The sequence below is a fragment of the Petaurus breviceps genome, unplaced genomic scaffold (assembly GCF_028583685.1).
Source record: "Petaurus breviceps papuanus isolate PSGF00001 unplaced genomic scaffold, PetGlider_PUasm1.0 446, whole genome shotgun sequence".
Classification (NCBI taxonomy): domain Eukaryota; kingdom Metazoa; phylum Chordata; class Mammalia; order Diprotodontia; family Petauridae; genus Petaurus; species Petaurus breviceps.
Genome location: NW_027186338.1, coordinates 3,534,190 through 3,559,151, shown reverse-complemented (window position 1 = coordinate 3,559,151; position 24,962 = coordinate 3,534,190). Strand labels below are relative to the sequence as shown.

The 24,962-nt window shown below is 47.4% G+C and overlaps 1 protein-coding gene across 3 annotated transcripts in view; it reads left to right on the top strand.

The window, feature by feature from the left end:
* ATOH8 (atonal bHLH transcription factor 8) overlaps positions 1-24,701 on the top strand; it is a 41,996-nt gene extending 17,295 nt beyond the window's left edge. The window contains exons 2-3 of one of the 3 annotated variants that reach the window (XM_069101075.1): positions 2,639-2,830; positions 23,406-24,701. In XM_069101075.1, the coding sequence (XP_068957176.1) occupies positions 2,639-2,830; positions 23,406-23,411 (198 nt within the window). In that variant the 3' untranslated portion in view covers positions 23,412-24,701. Of the gene's footprint in view, positions 1-2,638; positions 2,846-23,405 lie in introns of those variants that run through there. The other 2 variants (XM_069101076.1, XM_069101074.1) reach the window with 2 other exon arrangements.
* The last annotated feature ends 261 nt before the right edge of the window (positions 24,702-24,962 follow it).

Below are 24,962 nucleotides of genomic sequence, written 5' to 3'. Positions count from 1 at the left end.
TAAAAGTCAACTTCCCAAGTATAGTATGGGAGAGACAGCAGTTGTTCTGAAAAACAGCAAGAGGACTTTAGTGGACTGAAAGCTCAAAGAATCAGCAGAGTCATGTGACTGCCAAAAAAGCTAATATAATTTGGTGATGCACTGAGAGGTGATAGACTAACATTGTACTCTGCCCCTCATTTAGAATATTATGTTCAAGTCTGTGAAGAAGTGTTTAAGAAAGACATTAATTAGCTGGATAGTGGGGAGCAATTTTTAAAGATCAGTTGAGGGAACTAGGGGTATTTTTTCTGGAGAAGACAAGCCCAGAAGGGTCATCATAACCGTCTTCAAGTATTCAAAGGGCTAATGTAGACGAAGGATTGTTCTTATTTTATTTGCCCCAAAGGACAGAACCAGGAATAATGGGTAAAAATTGCAAAAAGGCCAATTTGGACTTGAGGTCAGGAAAAATTTTCCACTAATTAGAGCCTTCCAAAGGTGGACTGGACTGACCTGAGAGGTGGCAATTTCTCTGTCCTTAGAGGTCTTCAAGCAAAGGCTGAAAGACTCCTTTCTGGGTATGTTAGTGGAGATTCCTTTTGTGTATGGGGTAGACAAAATGGCCTTTGAGGTTCTTTCTATCTCTGGGATTCTGTGATTTGAGCCCAAGGTTCTTGGGAGGATTGAATTGGGATATTTATTTTTTAATTTGTGTGTCAGCCAGTGAGTGTGATGATAATAAATAGTATATGTTATCAGGGAAAACTATCCATGTTAATTTGGTTTGTAGACACAAGGGAATTAAAAAAGTGGAAACTTAGAAAAAAAAATCCAGCTTGGTTTCATTGCTCTCTAAGCCTCAGTTTCCTCATTTGTAAAATGAGCGGGTTGGACTTTATAATCTCTAAATTCCCTTTCAGCTCCAACATTTTACAATCCTAGACCATGAAGATTATGGTCATTTATGTGACCTGCTTTTTTTAAATGCTGAAGCACCATATAAGAGTAACAAGTATTGCTAATTGTTATGTTTTTGTGATTGAGTTTATTGTAAACTCTATTTGATTACATGAAACCTTTTCATCCATCCATTCATTCACTCAGCAAATATTCGCTTACTCTTTTGTGGTTTTTGTTGTTGTTTGGTTGTTTAAGTCATAGTTGACTCTTTGTGACTCTGAGTGGGGTTTTCTTGACAAAGATACTAGAGTGATTTGCCATTTCCTTCTCTAGGTCATTTTAGAGGTGATGAAATTGAGGCAGACAGGGTTAAGTGACAAGCCCAGGGTTACACAGCTAGTAAGTGTCTGAGGTTGGATTTGAACTCATGAAAAGGAGTCAGGAAGACCTGAGTTCGAATTTGGTCTCAGATGCTAGTTGTGTGACCCTGGGGAAGTCACTTCACCTTCTGTTTGTCTGAGTTTCCTCATATGTAAAATGGGGATAATAACAGCACCTACCTTCCAGAGTTGTTGAGAGGATCAAATGAGATAATATTTGTAAAAAACTCTTAGTACAGTACCTGGCATATAATAAGCAATATATAAATGTTAGCTATTATTGCCCAGAGCAGTGGCATTAAACTCTAAAGCTGAAGAGCCAGCTGACTAATTGATGCTCAGCTAACATACGTCCACTCCCAGTAAACTGAGTGGTGGAGTTCAAATGATACTTTATAGCACTCTCTAGTATAGCTTGGTCTGGATTAGTGGGAATAAGAAATCCCCTGAAATGGTTTCATTATTCAGATTCACACTGCATATTTCCATTGGACTGGAACCAGTTTCTTTACTTTACATAATTATAAGTTTGAATGGTGTGAGGTCAAATATGTTGGCTCACTTCAGGGGATTCCTTATGTGAACTAATTGGGACCTAGCTGTATTACAAATGTCCCTTGTTAACTTGCCAGGATCTCTGTGGAGCTAGGGTAGGCCCTTGGGCCAGTTCCTGTGCTCTGAGGCCCGGGCTAGTCCTTAGAGTCCCAGGGATTTCTCAGATGTAGTATACCTTCAGACACTTCTGAGTGCCTCTTCAGGGAAGAAGCGTTTTGTGTGGAAAATTTCAAGTCCTGACTATTCTTATCTAGGACAACCTTGCTTCTCCCATAACCCTTTATTGTGTCAGAGTGAGAAGTAACTAGGACCCTCTTTTAATGACGATGATGAACTACCAAGGATTGCTTTACACATGTTATCTCCTTTGTGGGTCGTCATTCAGTCAATAAACATTAATTAAGCACCTATTGTGTTCCAAGCACTGTGCTATATTTTTTGGATACAATGAAAGGAAACAGTCCTGCTATCAAAGAAGCCCATAATCCAATGGGAAAGAACAATTGTTAAGAGCACTGGATTCAGAGCTGGATGACCCGGGTTCCAATCCTAACTCTGCCCTAGGTGTGATATTAGGCAAGTCGCTTATGTGTCCTGGGTTCTAGTTTCCTCATGTGTAAAATGTGGCTGGACCACATGGCCCTACTGAATCTCTTAACCCTGAATCTATGATTCGAAGTTGTAACTGATGCAAAGACATCACCTCCATGTTCCCATGGCCTCCTTGGTGATCACCGTTCACTACTCTTGCCCACATTATGTCTCTCAGCCATATATCTGTCACCAGCCATGCCCTAAATGTTTTCTGTTGTCCTTTCTAGGTTCCCTGCTATTCTTATGGCCAGAAGTTGTCCAAACTGGCCATCCTGAGGATAGCCTGTAACTATATCCTTTCCCTGGCCAGGCTGGCTGACCTGGACTACAGTGCTGACCACAGCAACATGAGCTTCTCTGAATGTGTGGAACAGTGTACCCGGACCCTGCAAGCAGAAGGCAGGTCCAAGAAGAGGAAGGTAGGCTCTGGGTGACGCCATGGGATGCCTCGCCATCCTCGTCAGGGAGAAGAGGGGAAGGGTGGTCCATGATTTCCAAGGGTCTGTTCAGTGGAGGGTATGCCCACTGTTTCAAGGGCAGCCAGCCTGCAGGAGCTCTGGAGGTAGAACGCTTAAGTCCTCTAGGGCCTGGCCATTGGGTTGTGGGAGAAGAAGAGGGCTATGTGGAGGAAAGTGGCTCTGACCATCCGCATACAGTGGACCCCATGACACACTGGCCAATCAGCACAGCAGTGAGGGAATCCTTTCTTTAATGGGAATTAAAAAATGCTTTTTGGTAACCCTAGGTTACACACATCCATGTGACTGCGTTTTAGGTGGGACCATAGTCCTCATAACAAGGGCCCTCTCTCTGGATCTTTAATCACTTAAATGTGTAACTTGAAGCAAATCACCTAATTTCACTGGGCCTCAGTTTTCCCATCTGTAAAGTGAAAGGATTATACTCAATAATCAGCCTATCTGATGCTGTGTAATGAAAGATTTATGTTCTTTAATGAGGGTTCTGCCAGGTTACTGTGCCGCTGGGATTACTGGCTGTGTGCAGTGACAAACTGTAGGTGTCCCCTTTGGGCCTCAGTTTCCTCATCTGCAGAATAGGGTTGAACTAAAAGATCTTTAGGGTCTCTGTTAGTTGGAGACCTCGTTGTAATGAGGCTGGCAGACAGAGGGGTACCAATTCCCCTTCTCAAGAGTAGGACCGATGAGAATATATGGGATCCCATCCTATTCACTAAGGCTGGGGACCCTTAAGAAACTGGGGCTTGAATCACAGGATTTCAGAATTGGAAGGGAATTCTGGTTCAATGGAATTCCCTCTAAGATATGTCTAGCAAATACATGGTTCACTAGCTTTTGCTTGACGCCTTCAAGAAGAGGGAGAACCACTGTTTGCTCAGGCAGCACCGTCCCCTTTGGAACACCCACAGTTTTGGGAAGATTTTCCAAACTTTAGCCTAAATTGGCCTCTTTACTTTACAGCCCCCACCCATGCATTGCTCCTAGATATACGGTTGGGACAAAGCAGGCCGGCTTAATCCCTTTCCCCTTGACAGCCCTTGAAAAGCTGGCCGGTCAAACAGCCTTATTCCCATCTCAAGGTTGAGGGAGAGGAGGAGGGAGTGGGGAGGGGGAAGGGAGAAGGGGATTTCGAATGCTAGGGAGGCAGTGTGGTCAGTCAGTCAACACACCGTGATTTAGAGCCTACTAAGTGCTGGGGATGGTGCCAAGCACTGGGATGCAAAGAATGGCATAGGACCAGCCCTGCTCTCCAGAAGCTCTCTATTTCACAGGAGGGACACCATTGGAACAGCTATGTACATATAAGATATCCAATAAGATATATGCAGGGTAAATGTGCTCCATCTGGAATCAGAGGGCCTGACTTCTAGTCCCAAGCTCGGCTACTTGCTAGCTGTGTGGTCTCTTCACTTCCTTGGGCCTTAGTTTACCTCTGTAAAAGAAGGGAGTTGGACTTGGTGATGTAGTGTGAGGTGCCTTCCTTCCAGCTCCAAAGCTGGGCTCTGGCCTTCCCTCCGCCCTGCCCCCTTCCCTTGCCTGAGACAGATCTATCTGTTCTTTCCTCCTCTACACCATTATTGACCTCTCGATTTCTCGGGAACTCACCCTGATTTCCTGGGGCCACAGCCATCTGGACCGGGCTGGGTGGGCCTATCTAGGAGCTGTCCCTGGGCTCAGGCCACTGATGGGGCAGGCATGGGAAGGGTGACCACCGGCCTGACGGGGCCTCCCCCTGGGGCTGCCTTCCGCCCCAGCCCCTTTGTTCTCTCGACCCACATCCTTCAGGAGCCCCCAGCCCAAGCCACGTGGGCGCCATGGGGTGGGCAGACTGGCCACTCGCTAATTGCCGGGCGCATTCCGGCCACTTAATTATGGCTGGACCAATTAGGTGAAATCACCATCAAGCCAGGGGTGAGAGAGGAAGCCTAGCTCGGGCTGGCTTTCCTCTGGCAGTGTGACATGGGCAAATTAGGGCTGTGATTGATGGCTCTGCATGGCCCTCCATGACAAAGGGAGTGTTGTAAACTCCGAGTGAACCTCTGGGGGGGTCAGGTATCGGAGAAGGGCTAGGATGGGGAAGAGGGGGCCAGGGGCCTGAGGTGACCCTAGAGGCGCTTCCCCCCTCATTTTACAGAGAGGAAATGGAGTGTAAGGGACTGGTCCAGGGTCACAGGGGTGACAAAGTGGGGATTCGAACCCAGAACATCTGACTTCCCCATCAGAAGGAGAGCTCCTTTAGGGCAGGCTTCAGGGTTTGCCTTCCTTTCTAGCCCTAGCACAGTTCCCCTCTGTAATAAATGCTTGTTGACAAACAGACTGACTTCAACCCTGTCATTGTTTCCATCTCACCAAGCTGCTCCCTCTGATGGGAGTGAAATGCAGTATGGCCCTAGGATATCGGCCTGGACTTCAAGTGCCTATCTCAGGTACCAGCCAGCAGTGTGACCCTGGCCAAGTCACCTAACCTCTCTGCCTCAGTTTCTCATCTGTAAAATGAGGGGGTTAGATGAGGTGGCCTCTGAAGCCCCTTCCAGCTTCTCAGTCCTCTTTGGCCTTCCTTGGGCCTCACCTCACCTCCAGGGGCTAGCCCTCTTCTATTCAGTATCAACGATAACAGCTCCACCCAGCATGGTATAGAAAGAGCTTGAGGAGCCATCTTTGTCAGGAGTCAGGATGGCTAGATATAAATGGCCAGATAGATGAACAGACAGATGGCTAGATAGATAAATGGCTAGACAGATGAACAGACATGGATGGATGGATGGATAAGTGTGTAAATAGGTAGATAGATAAATCTCGTTGTTGTCCAAGCAGCCTGGGGCCAGCAGGCAGATGGGGGTAGCCAAAGCCCAAAGAGAGCAGAGAAGAGGGAGAAGCATGGCACATAAGGACTGTCTTCTCCAACCCCCTCATGCCTATTGCCACATTCCACTCTCCCCATCAGTGAGGTGTACTGATCAGTCAGAAGTCCTGGGTTTGTAGTTTGGTGGGAAGAGTCTTGTTCCAGGAAAGGCCGAGATTTTAGCCTCTTGGGAGAACCTTGGACAAGTTATTCCCCCCAGCCTCAGTTTCCCTAATTGTAAAATGGGGTTAATAATACTTCAGACTTTAACCTCAAGTCCTCCGACTGTAACTATAGCATTCTTTTTGTATCTTCCTCAAAATGCTGTGTGAAACTTCTTTGAAAACTGGTGCGCTCTATATTAGTGTGAATGGCCATCCGTAGTGCCAGTTGACTAGATGTTCAGGTTCAATTGAGGTGGTCCTATGTTCTTATGACCAGCACTGAGTGGGCAGGTATCCCCCAAAGACATCCCTGGTAGCTTGACTCTAGCCTTTCCCTGTTTAATAACTATTTGTAATTAAGTTAATAAATTCTAATGAATAAAACACAATCTTTTTTTTTTCTTTTTCTCCCATGTCAATTGAGGCCCATCTGTCCACTTTTCCTTTCCCCCTCTCTCCAACTAGAGTAGAAGTAACCCCTTACAACAGATATATAGATAGAGATATTCAGACAAAAAAAAGAAAAAAGAGTCCCCTAGTAGAGAGTGAACAGAGGAGCTGGGACTTCTCTGAGCTCCTACTCTCTGGAATGGCTCCTGTCTGCCAGGAGGAATTTCCCTAGGAAGCCAGGCCCTGAGGCAGAGTTTCCAAGGGCTCAGGTCCCTGCTAATCCTTCCCTGCCCCCACATGAAAAGTAAACGTGCCCCATAAGCTAGTAACCTCCCAAGACTCTGGGCACATGTCCATTTGCCCCCTGGGGGAGTCTGATTCTGGGAACTCTTACATTGCTTACATTGAGGGTCATAGCTGGAAAGGGGTCCAAGAGATTATTTGGTCCTCTGACTCCTAACCTTGTCCTTTTAGCAGCAGCTATGTGGTCTCACCATTGTGCCTACACTTGAATGGGTATACACTTTGGGGCAGTGGCAAGGGTGCTGAACTTTCCTCCTGATCAAGGAGTCCTGAGATGAGTTCAGACCCAAGCTTTGCAACTTATTATCTGAGTGACTTTGGGCAAGTCAATTCACCTCTGGGACTCAGTGAAAGGTGGGTCTCAATGAGCTATGAGGTCCCTTCTAGTTCAGATATATGATGCTATCCGAGTGTAAAAGGAGTAAAAAGAGGCCTGAAGTCGTGGGACTCCCTGGCTTAGAAGGAGAGAAGGAATAATCAAGTTATAGGATCATAGATGCATCTTAGAGCATTTAAGCCAATCCTCTTATTTTACAGATAAGGAAACGGAGGCCCAGAGCCTCATTACCCAAGGTAAATGTTTCAGGTGGGGTCAGAACCCAGGTCTTCCAGTCTCAAAATTCATCACCTTTAATCTCGAAGTCCAACCCCACTCACCATTCAGTTAAACAGATGCCCAGAGAGGGGAAGGGTCATGCTTTGTCAGGTCTCCAAGACCCTCCACAGTCTAGGGCCACTTTACCAGTACAGCTTCCTCCTCCTTACTCCATCCTCTTTAAGCCTGCCGAACCAGACTTTCTCACCTTCACATCTTTGCTTTGTCTGCCATGTACTTCCTCCCTGGCTTTGCCTCTCAGACACCCACTCAGCCATTAAAGCTCACCTTCAAGCCTTTCTTGATCCCTGATTTGGGTTATAGTCTGCCTCTACCTCCCTCAGTGGTTCTCTTCTGCTTCTCCAAAACATTCTTCTGTGCTTTTGTGTCCTGTTGATTGATTGTAGGTATCTATGGATGCAAGCTATCTGAGGGCGGGGGTCATTTCCCTAGTACCCACACCATGACCTATCCACAGTGGGGATAGGGAAGAGACCAGGGACTTCAGTGGTGGAATCCACCAAAGGGGACACTCCCTCTATCCATCCAGACTGATGATATCTTCTCTGCAGCCACGGTCTTAAAGAGTTACCTGGAACATTGAGAGGTTCAGTGACTTACTTGTCCAGAGTCACACAGTCTGTTTATTTCAGAGACTGGATTTAAACCCAGGACTTACTGGTTGCAAGGTCAGTTCTCTATCAGATATGTAACCCTGCCTCTGTACACACAGTAGGAGGAAAAGGGAATGGACATTTATAAAGCACCTACTGGGTTCTGGGCAATTCACTAGGTTCTGAGAGTTCAGATACAAGGAGAGATAGTTCCTATCCTCAAGGATCTTTCATTCTACAGGTAGAAACAAAATAAATGAGAGTTAATTTTTTTTGGGGGGAGAACAGCTGGTGGGGGGAGAGGATCAGGAAAGATGCAGAAGGTGGTGCTTCAGCAGAACCTTAAAAGTATCAAGAGATTCTAAGAGGAGGCCACGAGGAGGAAGGGCATTGGAGGCCTGATGGACAGCCATTGCAAAGATTCAGAGATGGGAATTCAAGCATAGTGTTTAAGGAACAGAAAGAAGGCTGATCTGGTGGGACCAGAAAGTGTGTGAAGGGGTGCAATGGGTAATCAAGGTATTGTATTGGTAGCAAGGTAGAAGGAAAAGAGTGTGGGACTGGGGAGGCCCCAAAACCCGGGTCTTAGTTCTGGCTTTGTTGCCAATTCATTGTGTGCCCCTGAACAGCCCTGGGACTTTATACAATGAGGGGGCTTTGGACTAGGTGGTTTCTAAGCTGTCTTCCAGCTTCGGCATCCACTGACCCAATTCCATAATCATGCTGGGAAGACTTGGGCCTCCTCTCCCCCACAGAGCAGACAGGGCCCTGAACGGGAAGGCTGTGCTCCTTTCTCCATAACCCTTTTCATCTAATCCTACCCCCTCCAACTTCTGCCTGAATGACTCAGATCCTTGCCCTGACCCCATTCTTCCCTCTGGCTTTCATCGGAGACCCAGATTTGGAGGATTACAGGGTGGGCAGGGCCAGTGGGAAAGGACATTTGCTTGGGTGGCAAGACTCACAGGCCCCTCATTGCCTGGGAACAGTCAAATTCCAAATGGATGGCAGAGAGCACTCCCTGTCCCTTCCTTTCTCACTTTTCTTCCCCCCTCCTCCTCCCTCCTTTTTCTCTCCCCTCCCTCTCTTCTTCTTCCCCGCTCCCTCTTCCTTTCTTCCTCTCCCTCTTCCTCCCTCTCTCACTTTTCTCCCCCCTGCCTCTCCCTCCCTCTTTTTCTCCTCCTCTCCCACTCCTTCCCTCCCTTCTTTCCCCCTCCCTCTTCCTTTCTTCCTCTCCCTCTCACTCTCTCTTCCAGACAACTCTTAGATGTCCAAGTCTGTGAAGTTCATCCATATTGGGGGAGTGAGAACAAACAAATACCAAATTATCTTCTGAGCATAACAATGGATGCAATTTCTCTTTCCTGGCATTTGATGACATTGCCATTTGCCACCAGCTGTTTGTCTGAAGGCAAAGGCTTCAGCTGCTGTTTCTCCTTTCATATGCGACACTGTTCACTGGAGATCTTGGATCACAAGAACAGCTTGAATTTCTAGGGCACTTTACGGCTTACAAATTACTCTCCTCCTCTCAGTCTGGTGGTAAATATTCTTTCCCCTCATTTTGACGATAACAGTTAAAGAAGGTTGCAATTGAGGTTTTGAGACTTTAAGGAACTGGTCCACAAGAGGCAGGCATGGTGGTACAGTGGGGGAAGTATTGAATTTGGGAGCAGAGGCTCTGATTGCTACTGACTGCATGACCTTAAAGAAGCCTTCATCTCTCTGGGCCTCAGTTTCCTTATCTGTAAAATGCCAGGTTGCATTAGATGGCTTTTGAGGACCCTTCCAAATTTAGATTTTAGGATCCTGTGATTAGATGACCTCCCAGTTCCTTTTTAGCTCAAAATCTCTAGAGGTCACACAAGAAGTAGTTGGCAGGCCTGAGGTCCATGGGATTTAGGGTTGAAACCTTCTAGATAATCTAATCCAGGCCCCTTGTTGTACAGTTAAAGAAACAGAAGCCCAGAGAGGGCGAGTCACTTGCCTCTGGTCACAAAGCTAGTAAGGGGCAGAACTGAGATTTGAACTCCTTTTTAAGGGCTTTTGACTTCAGATGTGATGCTCTTCCTGCTATGTCATGCTCCCTCAGGTTTTCTTGGTACATTTCTGTTCTATTCCAGTGTATGTATTCATCGATTTTAGGGGAATTTGGGCCTAGAGGAAGTTGTCTTTTTTCCACCTTCTATTCAAAACCCCTCCCTTCGATATGGATGGTTGTAATTGAGCGAGACCGACAGAGACATAAGGAGAGAGGGAGAGAGAGAGAGAGGGAGGGAGACAGAGAGAGGGAGACAGAGGACAGAACCACAGAGAGACAAACCGGGAGATGGAGAGAGAGAAACGTGCTGAGGAGTTCCCACTCAGAAAACAACAACTGTAACAAACCACAGGATACACATAGTGATTAACTAACACAAGTGATCCAAGAAATACAGACATCCTTAGTGAAATGGACACCCTTTGCTTTGAAATGTACACGATCCCCACAGCATGGCAAGTGAAGCCAGAGCTGAAGATTTAAGGGATACAGCTTTAAAAGGATACAAAAACACACATAGAAGCAATGCCCTCCCCTCCGCCCCCCATTCAGCCCTCCCAAACATTGTTCCGTCTGCCTCCAGAGCCTTTGCCTCCCATTTACTCATTCCCCTCCCCTCAGCCTGCCTAGGACCCCCTTTAGGAACCTAGACATCAAAGAAATAGAGATCACCTTGTCTAGGACCCTCATTTCACAAAGCAGAAAACTACGGTCTGTGGGAACTTGGCTTGTCTAAAGTCACTCACATGTGGTTTCATGCCTTTCTAGTGCATTTATTATGTAATAGTGCATGTTAATTACACTGTGGCAGAAAGGAGACCTGAGTTCAAGTTCCACCTCTGACTCAAACTGTCTGTGTGACTCTGGGCAAGTCACGTTGAGCCAAGAGACTCTAAGACTAACTTAATGTAAAGACAGGTTGTTCTCTCTGGGTGTTAGTGTTACTGTGAGGGCTAGGACTGTGTCTTTATCTAGACCATATATCTCCTCCGATGTTTCTTGTCTAAACTTTGTAGCTCTCTCAACACCAGTGTAATTTTGTAGGTGTAGGGAATTCTCTGTATGGGTAATCCCGTCACAGATCTGCAACTTAAGTCTTAAAGGGTGGCCTGGGCCAACAGTGATTTGACCAACAGGATTTGAACCTGGGTCTTCCTGACTCCTTACTGTCTGATTGCTCTGCCCATATTGAATACCTCATCTTTCTTCTTATCTTTATAGATGTCCTGGGGACATCCTGGGGACAAACTCAGTCTGTCAAAAAAGAACTCATTGTCTCTCCTGTCAAACTTCTCCTTTTCTCTTGAGGGCATCAATTTCTTAAATTCTCCCAGATTGTACAGACTGTACCATCGGTAAAAGGAGAGGACTGGATTTGATTTTTGAATTCTCTTCAAATCTATATATGCTTAGCCCAGTGCCTAGCATATTGTAAGTGCTTAAGAAATTTCCCTCTCTTTTCTCTCCCTCATTCACTGTCTCCTCTCTCTCCCTCCCCTCTTACCCTCTCCCTGTCTCTCTGTCCCTTTCCCTCCATCTCACCATTCATCTCTAGGCTCTGATTCCATCCTTTCCCTCTCCCTCACCCTGCCCATGTCCCATAACTGAACAATTGCCAAGTCTTCCAGGAGAGTGTAGACTTCTTGAAGGCAGGGTTTTTTTGGTTTTGTTTTGTTTTGTTTTTTGCTTCTGCCTGTCCATTTCTAATAGAAAATAAATTATCTTAATAAAAGGTTATTGCATCGAATTGAGTGAATGGAACTGAAGTAAGCAGACCTGGTGTCAGAATCCTGTTTCTCTGATCCCAGTCCAGTGGTCTTTTCCCATATACCCCTCTGGCTTTGCTTTCCAGGCCTCCCCCCACCCCAGTTCTCCCTTACAAGCTATTCCTCTATTATCCCAACTCTGCTGGGCTGCCCCAACATTGAAACCACTCGAGCCCTCCCCCCCGTCCCTCCCCCCTTCTGCACTATAGAGAAACACGCATGCTTTGATGAAAGCCGTTCACCCCGGAGCATGGGGGGGACCCCACCAGAGTTGGAGCCATCCCTGACTCCAGTTGGGGGGAGAGTCGGGAGACAATAGGGCGGGTGTCTTAAAGCCCCCAGCAAAATTTTTCCCCATTCCCCCGGAGCAGCCCCGCTAGAAGCGGCCTTGCATCTGGCGGCAGCTGGGGCGCCGGCCTGCTTCTCATTTGGGCCCCTTTTGGTTTCGATTAGTTGTTCTGTTAGTCAGTAACGCTGATGAGTCCATGGGAGCTGAGCTGGAGCAGCGAGGTTTTTTTCCCCCCTCTCCCTCCCCCTCCCCTCCGCTTCTCTCCCCCTCCCACCCACCCCCCCTCCTGGCAGTCGCAGACTCCAGATGTTCAGAACGCTGGTTGGGAAGTTCTCCTGGCGCCACTGAGGGCAGAGGGCAGGGGAAAGGCACGCGAGCTGGAACCAAAAGGACTCAGTCACTGAAGGATTTGGCCGCCTGCCCTGGCCCTCTGCTGGCACATTCCCCAGCTCTCCCCTGGCCATCTGTTCCCCCAAAACACTTTCAGAGCCTCATCATCACTCAGGATACAACATTGAGAGCAGCTGTTTTTGAGGCAGGAGGAAAAACCATGCAAAAGGTCCTTTGTGAGAGAGGAAACTTGGTTCTGCATAACAGCGCCAGTGTCAGAGCGCCGCCGCCGTTAGCGCGGTGGGACGGCGGGGGCTGGGACTGGGGCCGCAGAACTCACGGTTCCTCCACCTTAGCCTTTTCTTAATGTTATATTACCCCTCTCCTCCGCATTAACACGGGGTTTCTCCAGGTGTGTATAAAGGCCCTCTTTAGTGCTCCCTGTGGCCTTTGGCTCCCTTGAACACTCACTCGGGCTGGGGACGCTTGGAAGGGATGTAGTCCGGTCTGGAGAAGGAGCAGATGCAACGGCGCCACTGGGGAGGGCCGAGTGTGGAGAGGGCCTGATTGATTTTTAGATTTTAAAAAAGAATAACACGGCAGCAGAAAGTAATTATATCCGTCACCCTAAATAAACCCAGAGCATAAAGCTGTTACAGTGCAGAAGGGCTGGGGAGAGTCAGGGAGGGAGTCCAGGGGAGAATGATATAGAGACCTTGTCAGTTCATCAGAAAGCAGCCTGAGCCCAAATTCTCGTTAATAGCGCCCCACCCCCGCCCCCACCCCTCCATCCACCCCCCCGGTTCTGTGGGCAGCTTAGCTTAGCCTATGGAAGCATACCTTGGAGTGCAGTCTTTCTCGAGACTTGGCTAATGGGAGAGCCCTCTGAGGTATGTTTGTTGGTGTGAGGAATCGGGGTGTTCTGGGGAGCGTTTGTCGACTTCTTCATCAAGTGAAGACCCTCTTTGGGGTCAAGTCTGCTGCCTGGGAGAGTGGCTGGAAGGCCAGAGGGGATGAAGGAATAGAACAAATGGCGACTTCAATTTCCTCCCTCTTCCCCACCGGCCCCAATACTCCAGGGCTGTCTAGAGTGCACTTAACTCTGGGGGTCCTGTCCTCATTTTCCCACCTTATTTAACATCTGAAATGGACAGAAACTCCTTTCTGGAGCTGAAATTTCTTTTGTGTGTGGTGTCTGACAGTGAGAAGGATCTCAGGCCCCCTGAGGCTGGGGGTGCAGGGGGAAGAGAGGAAGTAAGGAATGTTTTCATGTGTCAGATAATGACAGGAGACCCTGAATGTCACCCGGAGCTTTTCTGTTTTTCTCTTCCAGTCCTTCCTCTTCCCTACCTTTTCTCCTGATCCCCTCTCCTCCCTCCCTCCATTACAGGGCAGCCACTCCAGTCCAGCTGTGGAAAAAGTCGATCATAAAGTTAGCTAGTGGGTGGTCAGCTTTTTACAGCCCAAAGCATGGGGATTTGGAGGACCTATTTGCATTTCATCTGTACTTTGCTCAGCCTCCAACACTTCATTTTTCCTTCTTTCCTCTCTTCTGTTTTGCTTTTGGGTTCCAGTTGGAATGAGCAGCAGTCCAAGAAAGGCTAAATATTTATAATTATCCAAATATCAGGGACATTCATCTCATCTGTCCAAAGTGCCTGGGTTCCCCTTCCCCTACAGGATCTGGACAAGTGTTCCTTAGATAGGCTCCCTCTCCTGAGGGGGAGAGGTGATAGGACCAGTGTGGGGAGCTGAGTTCGAGAAGGGTCCTGCTCAGATGACTGTCTAGATTATTGAGTTCAGTGCTGAGAACCCGAACTGAGGAAGGGCACTGAGAAACTGGAGACCTTCCAGAAAGAGGCAAGCAGCTCTTCCTCCACATGGCAGCTGGTCCCACCAAGTCACTCTGTCTGAATTAGAACGTGAGCTCCCGGAGGGCAGGGGCTGCTTTTGTTGTGGCTGGTTTTTGTTTGGACTTTGTGTCTCTAGGCTTAGCACAAGGTTGGGCAAATAGTAGGTGCTTAATAAATCCTTGTTGACTGTTACTTCTAGGATCCAATACAAGCATTGCTTCACCTCTCAGTGCTCTAGGCAACTCTGACTGAACATTACACGGAAAAGTGCCCACCTACACTGGTGGAGGGAGCTCCCTCCAGGATCCAGTCCCTACTGCCTGCCTCTCAAATAGGAGCTCTTTTATGTTATCTAAGGAGCCACTAGGTGGCGCCATAATGCACAGAGCAGCAGGCCAGAATCCCGGAAGAGCCATCTCCCAGAGTTCAAATCTGGTCTCAGAAACTTATTAGCTATGTGACCCTGGGCAAGTCACTTCACCTGGTTTGCCTCAGTGTCCTCATCTGTAAAATGGGCTGGAGAAGGAAATGGCAAACCACTTCAGTATCTCTACTGAGAAAACCCCTACACACATATTTACATATACATATGCTGCCTTCCCCTAATAGAGTGTGAGCTGCCTGAGGGCAGGGGGTGGGTTCATTTTTGTCTTTGCTGGGATTCATTGCTGGTCCTTAAAATGCTTGCTTGTTTGAACAAGGAAGATTCATTCTACATGAAAAGAGGGTGAAGATAAGGGAGACATTTAACCTGGGAAAGAGAAGTCAGAAAACACGATAACTGACTTCAAGTACTGGAAAGGCTGGTGTGTGTAAGGGGGATTAGCTTTGTTCAGCTTGGCCCTAGAGGGGAGGTGGGAATTGCAGAGAGGCAGGGTTAAACGTGACTTATCCAGGGTCACACAGCTAGTGAGTGTCTGAGGCCAGATTTAAATTCAGGAAGATGAGTCTTCCAGATTCCAGGATGGTACTCTATCCATGGTACCATCTAGCTGCTTTTGAAGTCAGGGGGTCCTGAGTTCAAATCCACCTCAGACACTAAGTTGTGTGACCTTGAGCAAGTCACTTAACCTCTGTCTGCCACAGTTTCCTCAGCTCCAAAATGGGGATCATAATAGCACCTACCTTCCAGGTTTGTTGTGAAGATCAAATGAGATGATATTTGTAAAGTGCTTAGCACAGTGTCCAGCAAATAGGGAACACTAAATAAACACTTCCTTCTCTCCTTCCTCCCTCTCTCCTTCTCTCTCCTTCCCTATCTTCTTTACTTCCTTCCTTCTTGAAGAACCTGGACCCAGAAGAGATGAACCAGAGTCTTTTCTCTCACTCATTGGTCCTCATGTTCCCACTCAGTATCCTTAGGGAAAATGACACCATGTAGGTTTAGCTCATGTCTAGAATGTCCCGAAAGAGTGCAGAAAGGCCCTGAATCTACAATGTAGATCGGGGAGAGGACAGCTATTTGTTTTTTCCCAGTATCAAAGAAAGGCTTAGAATACAAAACAGTCACAAGCTTGCATTGACCAATACATGAAGTAACTTAGAACTATTCTTAAAAAGTCTCCCAGGAAACTGATACTAAGACATCAGAACATAAAGTAGTTTGCTGGATGCTGAATGGGCATTTCACCTTCAACTCAGCTCAGCACAATCTCCTTCAGGTTCTGTCTTGTGGCAAACTGTGCCAGGGGCTGGGCACTCCCCTCTGTTGGTGATCGCCTTCTCCTCCAAGAGGCATTAAAATAGCCATGGGGGACATCTCCCAGAGTGCAGCTGGCACTGACTGAGTCAGCAAATAGCTCCTGACCTCTTGTACTCACCTGGCTGCCTCCAAGGCTAGAAACACCCATCTCAGGGTTATTGTTTAGCCACCTTTGCTCAGGGAAAGATACACAGAGCAGAAGAGGCAGCCAGAAGTCCAAGCCCAGAGGTCAAGCTCACCTAGCTAAACACCTGCTCACCTGTGAACGGTGACCATTTACACCCTATCCATCAAGGGGTGTCTGTGTGTGTGTGTGTGTGTGTGTGTCTGTGTGTCTGTGTCTGTGGGGGGGGGAAGAAGGGGAGGGAGGAGAGAAAGCACATGTTCTACAAACAAAAAAGAAGAGGGAGAGCAAAAGCACCCCCCCCCTTCTATAGCACTGTAGGTTCGCTCACATCCCTCCTGGGCCCATCACCAAGATGTACCCAGGGTACACCCACAGTTTGCTCCATTATTCCAAATCACCAAGTGCTTTAACAAAAGGAATGGCCCAGACTCCAGTAAAGGGGGTAGGGCCTCACCCGGTCACTTCCCTTGTTGTCTGGGGCAACTAAGTGGGTGGTGTATAGAGTGCTGGACCTGGACTCAGGAAGACTCATTTCCCTGAGTTCAAATCTGTCTCAGACACTCATTAGTTGTGGGAAGATTAGAATTTGAAAGCTAGGCAAGGCCAGCCAGAACAGGGGGTTTTAACCTTTTTGTATGTGTCCTGATCCCCTTTTCAGTCTGTTGAAATCTATGTACTGCTCAATATTTTCAAATGCATAAATAAATAGGATTAGAAAAGTAACCAATTACTTTATATAGTTAACAAAGAATATATTTTTTAAAGTTCATGGACCCCAGCTTAAGAATCACTTAGGGGTGGCTAGGTGGTGCAGTGAATAGAGCACCTCAGGAGCTGAGTTCAAATCCAGCCTCAGACACTTAACACTTACAAGCAGTTCGACCTTTGACAAGTCACTTAACCTCAATTGCCCTGCCTTCCCCCTTCAAAACAAAAAAAAAAAGAATCACTGTGCTACATTTCTTGCTTTCTCTAGGGTTGGAGGATAGATGGGAGAGAGAGAATTTGGAAATCAAAAAAATTTTTGTGAAAAAAATGTGTGTGTGTGTAAAAGAATCACTGTGTTAGAGGAAGGCCCACTAATCTCAGGAAGAAATGACATCTAAGGAGAAAGTAAAAACTATAAAGAAGATACTAGAACTCAAAAAAGTTAGCAATCAGGCCATTCCGTATAATAATAATATTAATAACAGACATTTGAATAGAATTCTAAGGTTTGCCAAATGCTCCTTTACATGCATTATCTCATTTGGTACTCACAACAAGGCTGGGAGGTAGGTGCCATGATTCCCATTTTACAAATAAGGAAACTGAGGCTGAGAGCCCTTAGTTGCCTTGCCTAGGGTCATATAGTTGAGGGTCTGCGGCCCCTCGCTCACTCTCTCTATATATGCTGCGCCCTCTAGCAGCTGATTTGTTAGACCTGAGTATAATCATTGAAATTCTTAATTTGGGTTCTGCGTTCTAGAAGATTAAATTAGATCCAAGGCTTCTCTTTAAGAAAGCCTGGCGGCGTGCACTATGCTTTTGGAAGGATTTCTATCTGCAAAGGTTAGTTTTTTCTGAAGGTTAGCTGATGAAGGGTTGAGAAAAGCGCGGTAGCCAGGCGCCAGACTGCTTCTTAGTCCCTGTGGCCGGCTTCCTCTTCCTCCCTCCGCAGTCGCTGGACAACGCTTCTCCCCGCCTGGATGTCAGGTACAGTGTGAGGGAACGTGGGTCCCAGTCGGTCGGGGCCGGACAGGTGTTGCTTTTAAAGGAACTCTCTTATTACAAATACAGTCATCTGGAAAGCATCAAAGGAGTTGGACAGCAGGTGGGAAGCCTTACAGAGCCAGTCCCCTGGGCTGTGGCAGATCTCCGGCGCCGCGGACCCAGGGAGACCCATGGACCCAGGGATTCAGTACTGGTTCGGAGGAAGCAGGAACGAACCTCAGCGGGGAAAGGCCCTTGGCCCACACAGTTCCCCCGGCCCAGCAAGGGGGCCAGCCGAGGCTACCTGGGGGCTTTTTAGGCCCTCGTGCTCCAAACCCCCCCCTCATCACAGCTGGGTTAGGGGCTGCCTCTGACCCCTCCAAAGCCGCCCACGAGCTCGCTCCCTGCCACGCGATGAGGAGCGGTGGAGGGCCGGGAGTGCCAGGCTAGGGATCAGGACAATTTCAAAGCCCACCCTGCTGGGTGGAACATTCCATATTCTGTCAGTTTCTTCTTCCCCTTCTCCTTCCCTCCTTCCTTCTTCCATCCTTCCTTTCTTTCTCTCCCGCTACTCTCTTCTTCCCTCTTCTCTCTCCCTCCCTCTGACCCTCCCTCCCTTCCTCTCTCTGTCTCTGTCTCTTCCCCCCTCTCCCTCTCTTTCTCTCTCTTTCCCCCCCATCTACTGAAGAGCCCAGAAGCTTACTCCTACAGGCCATAGGGAGCTGCAGCAGACCAAGTGGGGGAAGGAGAATGAGACTGGAGGAGAGGGGGCAATGTGTGCTTTACCATCATTTTTGGTGTGGAAGATCACTTAGCAATAGAAGAGGCTTGAGGCAATTTCAAAGACCAATTAGGAGGCTTTCACAATAGTCTAGACAAGAAGCTCTAAGAGCCGGTTTCCCTTTTGTCTTTGTATGCCCCAGGACTACCTTGGGGCCAGGCAATTCTTAAGGGCTTAATAAATGTGAAGAATGAAATCAATGCCCAAGGTTAGGTGAGATGCCTGGGGGGCAGAGGAAAGCTTTGACTAGACTGAGCCAGCACCCAGAACATCCTCATAGAAAGATTTCCAATTATAGCTTGAGGGTCAGCCTTGGGCCATCCCTGCAGGATGGCTGGAAGGCTGGGAACACTGTGTGCTTGCCCCTAGGGGCAGTGTAGCCCAAGCCCCTCTCAGCATCCATGGGGTTGTCCCTCTCCCTCCCCTTCAGCCCTGTTGGTACATCTCCTTTTTTGGTGGGGGGAGGTGGCTCTGCCTAGGCGCGCTTCTAATATTGCGCTCATTCTTGGGGCTCTTTGAACTCGGTGAGTTAAGCTCCAAACCTAGGTGAGAACCTCACACCAGGTGGGAAGAATGTCTTCAGGGCCCTTCTTGCTTCTGCCCCTTGCTGGGAAAGTAGCAGAGGTGCAGGAAGGAGCCACCCCATAGACGGAGTAGGTGGCTGCCCATCTTAGAAGAAATATGATGTGAGAGGCATTGGAAAAGTTAGTCCTTGGTTTAAAAAAAAAGGCAAAACAAAACCCACTGCAGTGCCTGAAATACCCTTATTAATCATTAAGGCATTGAGGGCCATTGTTCAACAGTTAAGTGCCTACTCTGTGAATGAGAGATAGAGTTGGAGGTGAGAGGGCTGGGAAGACTTCCTTCTGGCACGGACTGGCTATATGTTGTCGTTCAGTCATTTCAGTCCTGTCTAACTTTTCTTGACCCTGTTTGGGGGTTTCTTGACAAAGATACTGGAGTGGTTGGCCATTGCCTTCTCCAGCTCATTTTACAGATGAGGAAACTGAGGCAAACAAGGTGAAATGACTTGGCCAGGGTCACCCAGCTAGTAAGTGTCTGAGGCCATATTGGAAGACTCAGGTCTTCCTGGCTCAAGGTTTGGTACTCTATTCACCATGCCACCTACCTGCCCCTGTATGACTATATGGCCATGAGCAAGTCAATTAAGCTTTTCTGAGCTGTAAATCCAGATCTGGGAAGAAGTTTCTGCTCCTGGGAGTTCTCAACATTCATTAATGAAACCAGATCTAGAGCTGACCCTCTTCTTCCCATTAAGCAAGGCACTGCTTAAAATAAACATTCTATCTGCATTCATGAAACTGTGAATCCACATTATTCTATCTCATTGGTCAATTAAGTCACTTGGGTGATTACAAAATCCTGAGTGTGTAAGAATGAACCTGGCGTGGGAAAAATGAACTTGGACCAGAGAGCCTTGTGGGTCAACCCCAGATCAGCAGGGCAGAGGAGAGCCAGTCCCTTGTCCTGAGGCGCTGAAGCCAGGAGGATCGTGGGCCAGACTGGGTTCTTAGCACAGGATTCTTTTAATGTCCCTTATCTGATCTTGAGTTTACCTTGATATCTGTACCTGAACCTCTATATGCTGTTTTCCCTTACAATTAACGTCTAGAAAACATACTCCTATTCTGGAGTATTTGGAGACAAGGGTAGAAGAAGTTACAGGTCAGGTATTCCTGGGATTTCTGGCACTAAGGTGGGATTCAAACTCAGGTCCCCTGACTTCTTACCCTGTACTCTTTCCAGGACCTTTCTTTAGTCTAAGGTTGAGTTATATATGGAACTCTGGGTCTGCTGCATTACTGGGACTGAGCACCTGCTGAGATAGGGATTGTTATTATTCCATTTTACAGTTTAGGAAACTGAGACAGAAAGAGGTTAAGTGACTTGTCCAAGGTCACACAGCTAGCGAGTATCTGAGGAGGTAACTTCAGGGCTGTCACACACCCCCATGATCCATCTAGCTGCTTCTAGAAAGGAGGTCAGGCACTATTATAATACCCATTTTACAGATGTGGTCACCTAAGCTCAGAAGAGTTATGTGATTTACCCAGCTTCCCACATTTCATAAATGTCAGAGCTGGGACTCAAGCCTAGATCTCTTCATCTATGAAACCCTGTGGCTGTTTCCATCCTAACCTATAGAGATGGTTCAGGGGGATAGAAGTCAGGATCTGAGTTTAGGTGCCAGCTTAGGTTGCCTGTGTGTCCTTGGGCATTTGGTATACTCTCTCTGGGCCCATGTTTTTCCTCATCTGTAAAATGAGGGATTTGTATTCAATCAATTCATAAGCATTTGTTTAAGTACCTACCATGTGCCAGGCTCAATATTAGACCCTGGAGATACAGTAAGATAAGCCCTGCCCTCAAGGAGCTTACAATACAGCTAAAGGAAGAAGCATGTATTTATAAAAATGTATGCAAAATAGACACAGACTTATTTTGGGGGTGGGGCAGGGAGGCATTAGTAGCTATAAGGATCAGGATAGGTATCCTATAGAAGGGAGCATGAAATCCTTGAAGGAAGCCAGGCATTCCAAGGGTTGGAGGTGAGGAGAGTGCATACCAGGTGTGGGAGACAGCCAAGACAAAAGCCTGGAGATGAGAAATGAAGAACCCCAAGAGGACTAATTTAAATGGCCCACAGTATAGGTAAAAGGGAGAAATTCACAGTCAGACTGGGGAAGTTGGTTGTCGCCAAGGTCATCATTTAGTCTGTTGCTAAATGTTCTTTCTTCCTTCTGTACGTCTCTTCTCTCCCCACTCACAGCTGCTTCCTTGGTACAGGTCCCGGATTTCTTCACACCTAGACAATTGCAATAGCCTTCAAATTGGTCTCCCAGCCTCTAGTCTCTCCACACCCCAATCCATCTGGATGAATTTGGTAACCTCTCAGGTCTTCCTAGCTCTAATTCTTTGACCCCATGAGAGGGAAGGCCCAAGACAAAGGGCCCATTCTCTCTGTGTGCCTGTGGCCAGTCCAGCAAAGGGTGCTGCAGAGATAATCCTGCAGCTGCCTCCCCATCTCCCCTAAATTGACAGGCGGGCTTCTTGAGAAGTCAACTCCTGTAGCTTGACCACCAGGAAAGATGAGGGCAGTAAATTACTCCCCTGCTGCCTCCCCTCCCCCTCTCATCCCAGCAGACCTGCTTTCCGTTCCTAAATCCTCCATCAAACTCTAACAAAAAGCAGATTCCTGGAGGGTCCCAGAGAGCACTGTGGCCTCTGAAAATGAGAGAGCCATATTTACCACATCAAGCCTCTTTCTTTCTCCTTTCCATTTTAGCCACTATTCATTGGAGAAAGCTTTCCCTTCTTTGCCAAGAATCATTTGTTCTCTTTGGACACTTCTTACCCCCATCTCATCCCAGGCACAAACCCAAGCTATTTGCAAACTGCTGTATTTCAGCTTTGTGGAAGTGGGTTGTTTTGCCCAACAAGTCTGGCCCTTCCCATGAAATCCCAGGGCTAGATCCCAGACCTCTCTCTCCACCAAGCAAGCATTTCAGAAAAGATGTGCTTACTTCCCCCCCCCCCAACTTAGAAAATCAGAGGATAACCACTCCCAGCATAACCTTCTCAGACCATTTCGTACGTCCCTGGTGAGATCAAAAAGGAAGAATTCTTAGAGCTGGGAGGCAGAATTCTAACTAGAATGGGGCCTCTGGACCTTCACCCTGGGGTGCTAAAATTTAGAGAGGATCCACTGTGTTTGCATTCCATTAACAACCTAGAAATAATTGTGCTTAGCCCCTAGTTAGCAAGAATAGTTAGGGAGCAGCTAGATGAACTACCCACTCTTCCTCTAAGAATGGCTCACATCCCGGGTGAGTCCCTTCCTGGTTAGATGACCAGTCTCTTTTGTGTTTACTTGCCTCTGGTGGAAAAATGTCTAGTTATAGCTCCACTACAAGAGGTTTTTAGTGTCAAGTGATGTGTGCCAGGGTCTTAGGGATCTTTGGGGTCTTGGTCTTCTTAGCTCATGGTCCCAATGGGGTCAAGTTCATGGGTTTGATTCTGAAGGAGCTACTTGGCTTAGTTTCAGAATCAGAGGGTTGACCCCTAGCTCAGAATCCCAGAATCTCGGAGTTTGGAAGAACCTCTAAGATGATTACAACCCGGAGCTGAACAAGAATTCTCCATCCAGTGTACTGAGCAAATGGGAATCAAGTTTCTTCTTGAAGCCCTTCAGTGATGGGGAGCTCATTACTTCCTCCAACCCAATCCACTTCCATTCCACTCTAATAATTAGGAAGGTTTTTCCTGGGATCAAGCATATATTTGCTTCTGTAACATCCATCCTTTCTTCCTAGTTCTGCTCTCTGAGGCCATGTAGAAAAAAAAATGGATTTCCTTTTCCACACGACAGCCCCTCAAATACTTGGGGACTGATACCATGTTCTCTCTGAGTCTTCTCTTCTAGAAGCTAAATGTTCCTTCCCAGTTTTTCAGTCAGTCCTCCAATGGTATGATCTTTAGTCCCCTGGGGTTCTGATGATCCCCCAAATACTCTCTAGCTTCTCAATATCCTCCCAAAAATGTCCTTTTAAAAATACAGCACCCAGGATTGACCAGGATTCTCTAGATGTGATTTGAATGAGGACAGAATATAATGTCAAGAGAGGAAATAGGAGGGTTAAGTTTCTTGGATTTGTAGTAAATAAGAGTTTATAGCAGAGGACTTGGGTTTGAATCCTGACTGATATCTTTGGGAGCTTGGGCAATTTACTTGATCTCACTAGGCCTCAGTTTCCTCATCTGTAAAATGAAAGGGTTGGACTAGATTACTGGGTTTCTTTGGATCTCTGGAGATTCTGTGTTCCAAGAAGGGTAGCGGTCTCATCTCAGATGGTCCCCACTGAGTTCTGTATTCATTCACACATTCATTTAGTAATTCAGAATTAATTATTAAATTCTTCCTGGGTAGAAAATCCTTAGGGGGCCCACCCTTCCCCTCTAGCACTGAGAAACTCTGCTCTGTTTAATTGCTTGTGATTTCTTTCAGGAGTGATGTGGATATGAGGGGATTCTCCACCCCTCCCTGCTAAGGAGCCTCTTCTCCAACTTATGCCAAGGGCACAGATGACCTTGACCTGGTGATGCCCACCTGTAGCTCACAGCTTCCAAACCACCTCTCCTCCTCTGGGATGAACATGCATGCTCAGACTGTCAACGGACTGGACAGAGAGAGAGATCATGAAAAGCTCTCACTTTCTCCTTTTTTCTCCTCCTTCCCTGACTCCATCCAAGCCTCACTGGAACTGTTTGATGTGTCCCTTTCTCCCTTCCCTTTTTGGCAGGGGAGAGTGGAGACAAAAGACAGGAGGGTTTTCCTTTGCCCAGAATTCTTGGGCCATTGCCAAAGATTTGACCGACTTTTATCTGTTTGAATGTCACATAGTTTTTATTTGGAAACATGCCCCCAGCCCCCAAGCCACCTCAAGTCACAGAAGTCAGGTACTCCATCTGGATCCCGCTGTGAGAGCCAGCTCCTAGGGACAGCCGGATTCTGAGCCCTAAATGTTCCTCCTCCAGGTCTTCTTTGGCTCCCAAGTTCCCAGCACCTTGGTTGGGCTACAAACAAGCATTCCCAAATGGAGACCAATGGGGACAGTCAAAGGGTGGGAGTATTTGATCCTGTTCCCTGCCACACACCTCCCTTCCTATTTGCCCCAAGCTCGGCCTTCTAACTCAGTGAGCACCCCTCCCCCCATATCTCTGTGGGGTTGGGAAGCTTGGGCTCCAGCTCCTTGCCCACTTGGGGGGATGAGGGGACTGGGGGCTTGGGAGAGGACATTTCCTCACTTTCTTTTAGCCAAACCAAGACACATGAAATGTCTCCCAGGAACTTCTTGTGGCCAACAAGAGAGGTGCAAAAGGATTGTTTTTTCTTTTCAGGGAGGTGGAGGGGGTGGGAGAGGGCAGGGGGCTCATTCATTCCAGATCCTAAAGGCAGAAGGAGTGACTGGATGCCTGACTTGGGGAAGAAAAGGGGGAAGTGGGCTAGCCTGGAGAGGGAAGCTAGCCTGGAGAGGGGGCTAGCCTAGAGAGTGGGGCTAGCCTGGGAAGGAGCTCCTATGGCTCCTCCTGGACCTCCTCCTGTTCTAATGGCCAAAGCGTCTTATTTCTGTGCTTTACTGTTTGCTTCAAATTGAAGTAAAAACCAAAAAAAAAAAATCTATATGGAGAAACACACTTGCCTGGACCGAGTGGATTTTGTGGTGGACACAGATCTGTAATGTTGAAATTATGACAATTAACATGAATATAGTATTTGAAAATAAAAAAGTACATTGGTCAAGACAGTGTGGCATAGAGTGGTGGTCGCCATTTTGCAGGGGTTCCCCTGGGGATTCTTGACAATGGTCTGAGGGATTCAGTGCTAAAAATCCTTCCGTGGAACCTTAAGCAGTAAATAATTACACAATATTATGAGTTGTATATGAAGGTTTATAACACATTTTAAAGGCACAGTGGAGGGGCTGGAGTCAGAAGACCTGAGTTTGAATCTAGCCTCAGACACTTAGTAGCTGTGGGACTCTGGGCAAGTCACTTAGCCTTT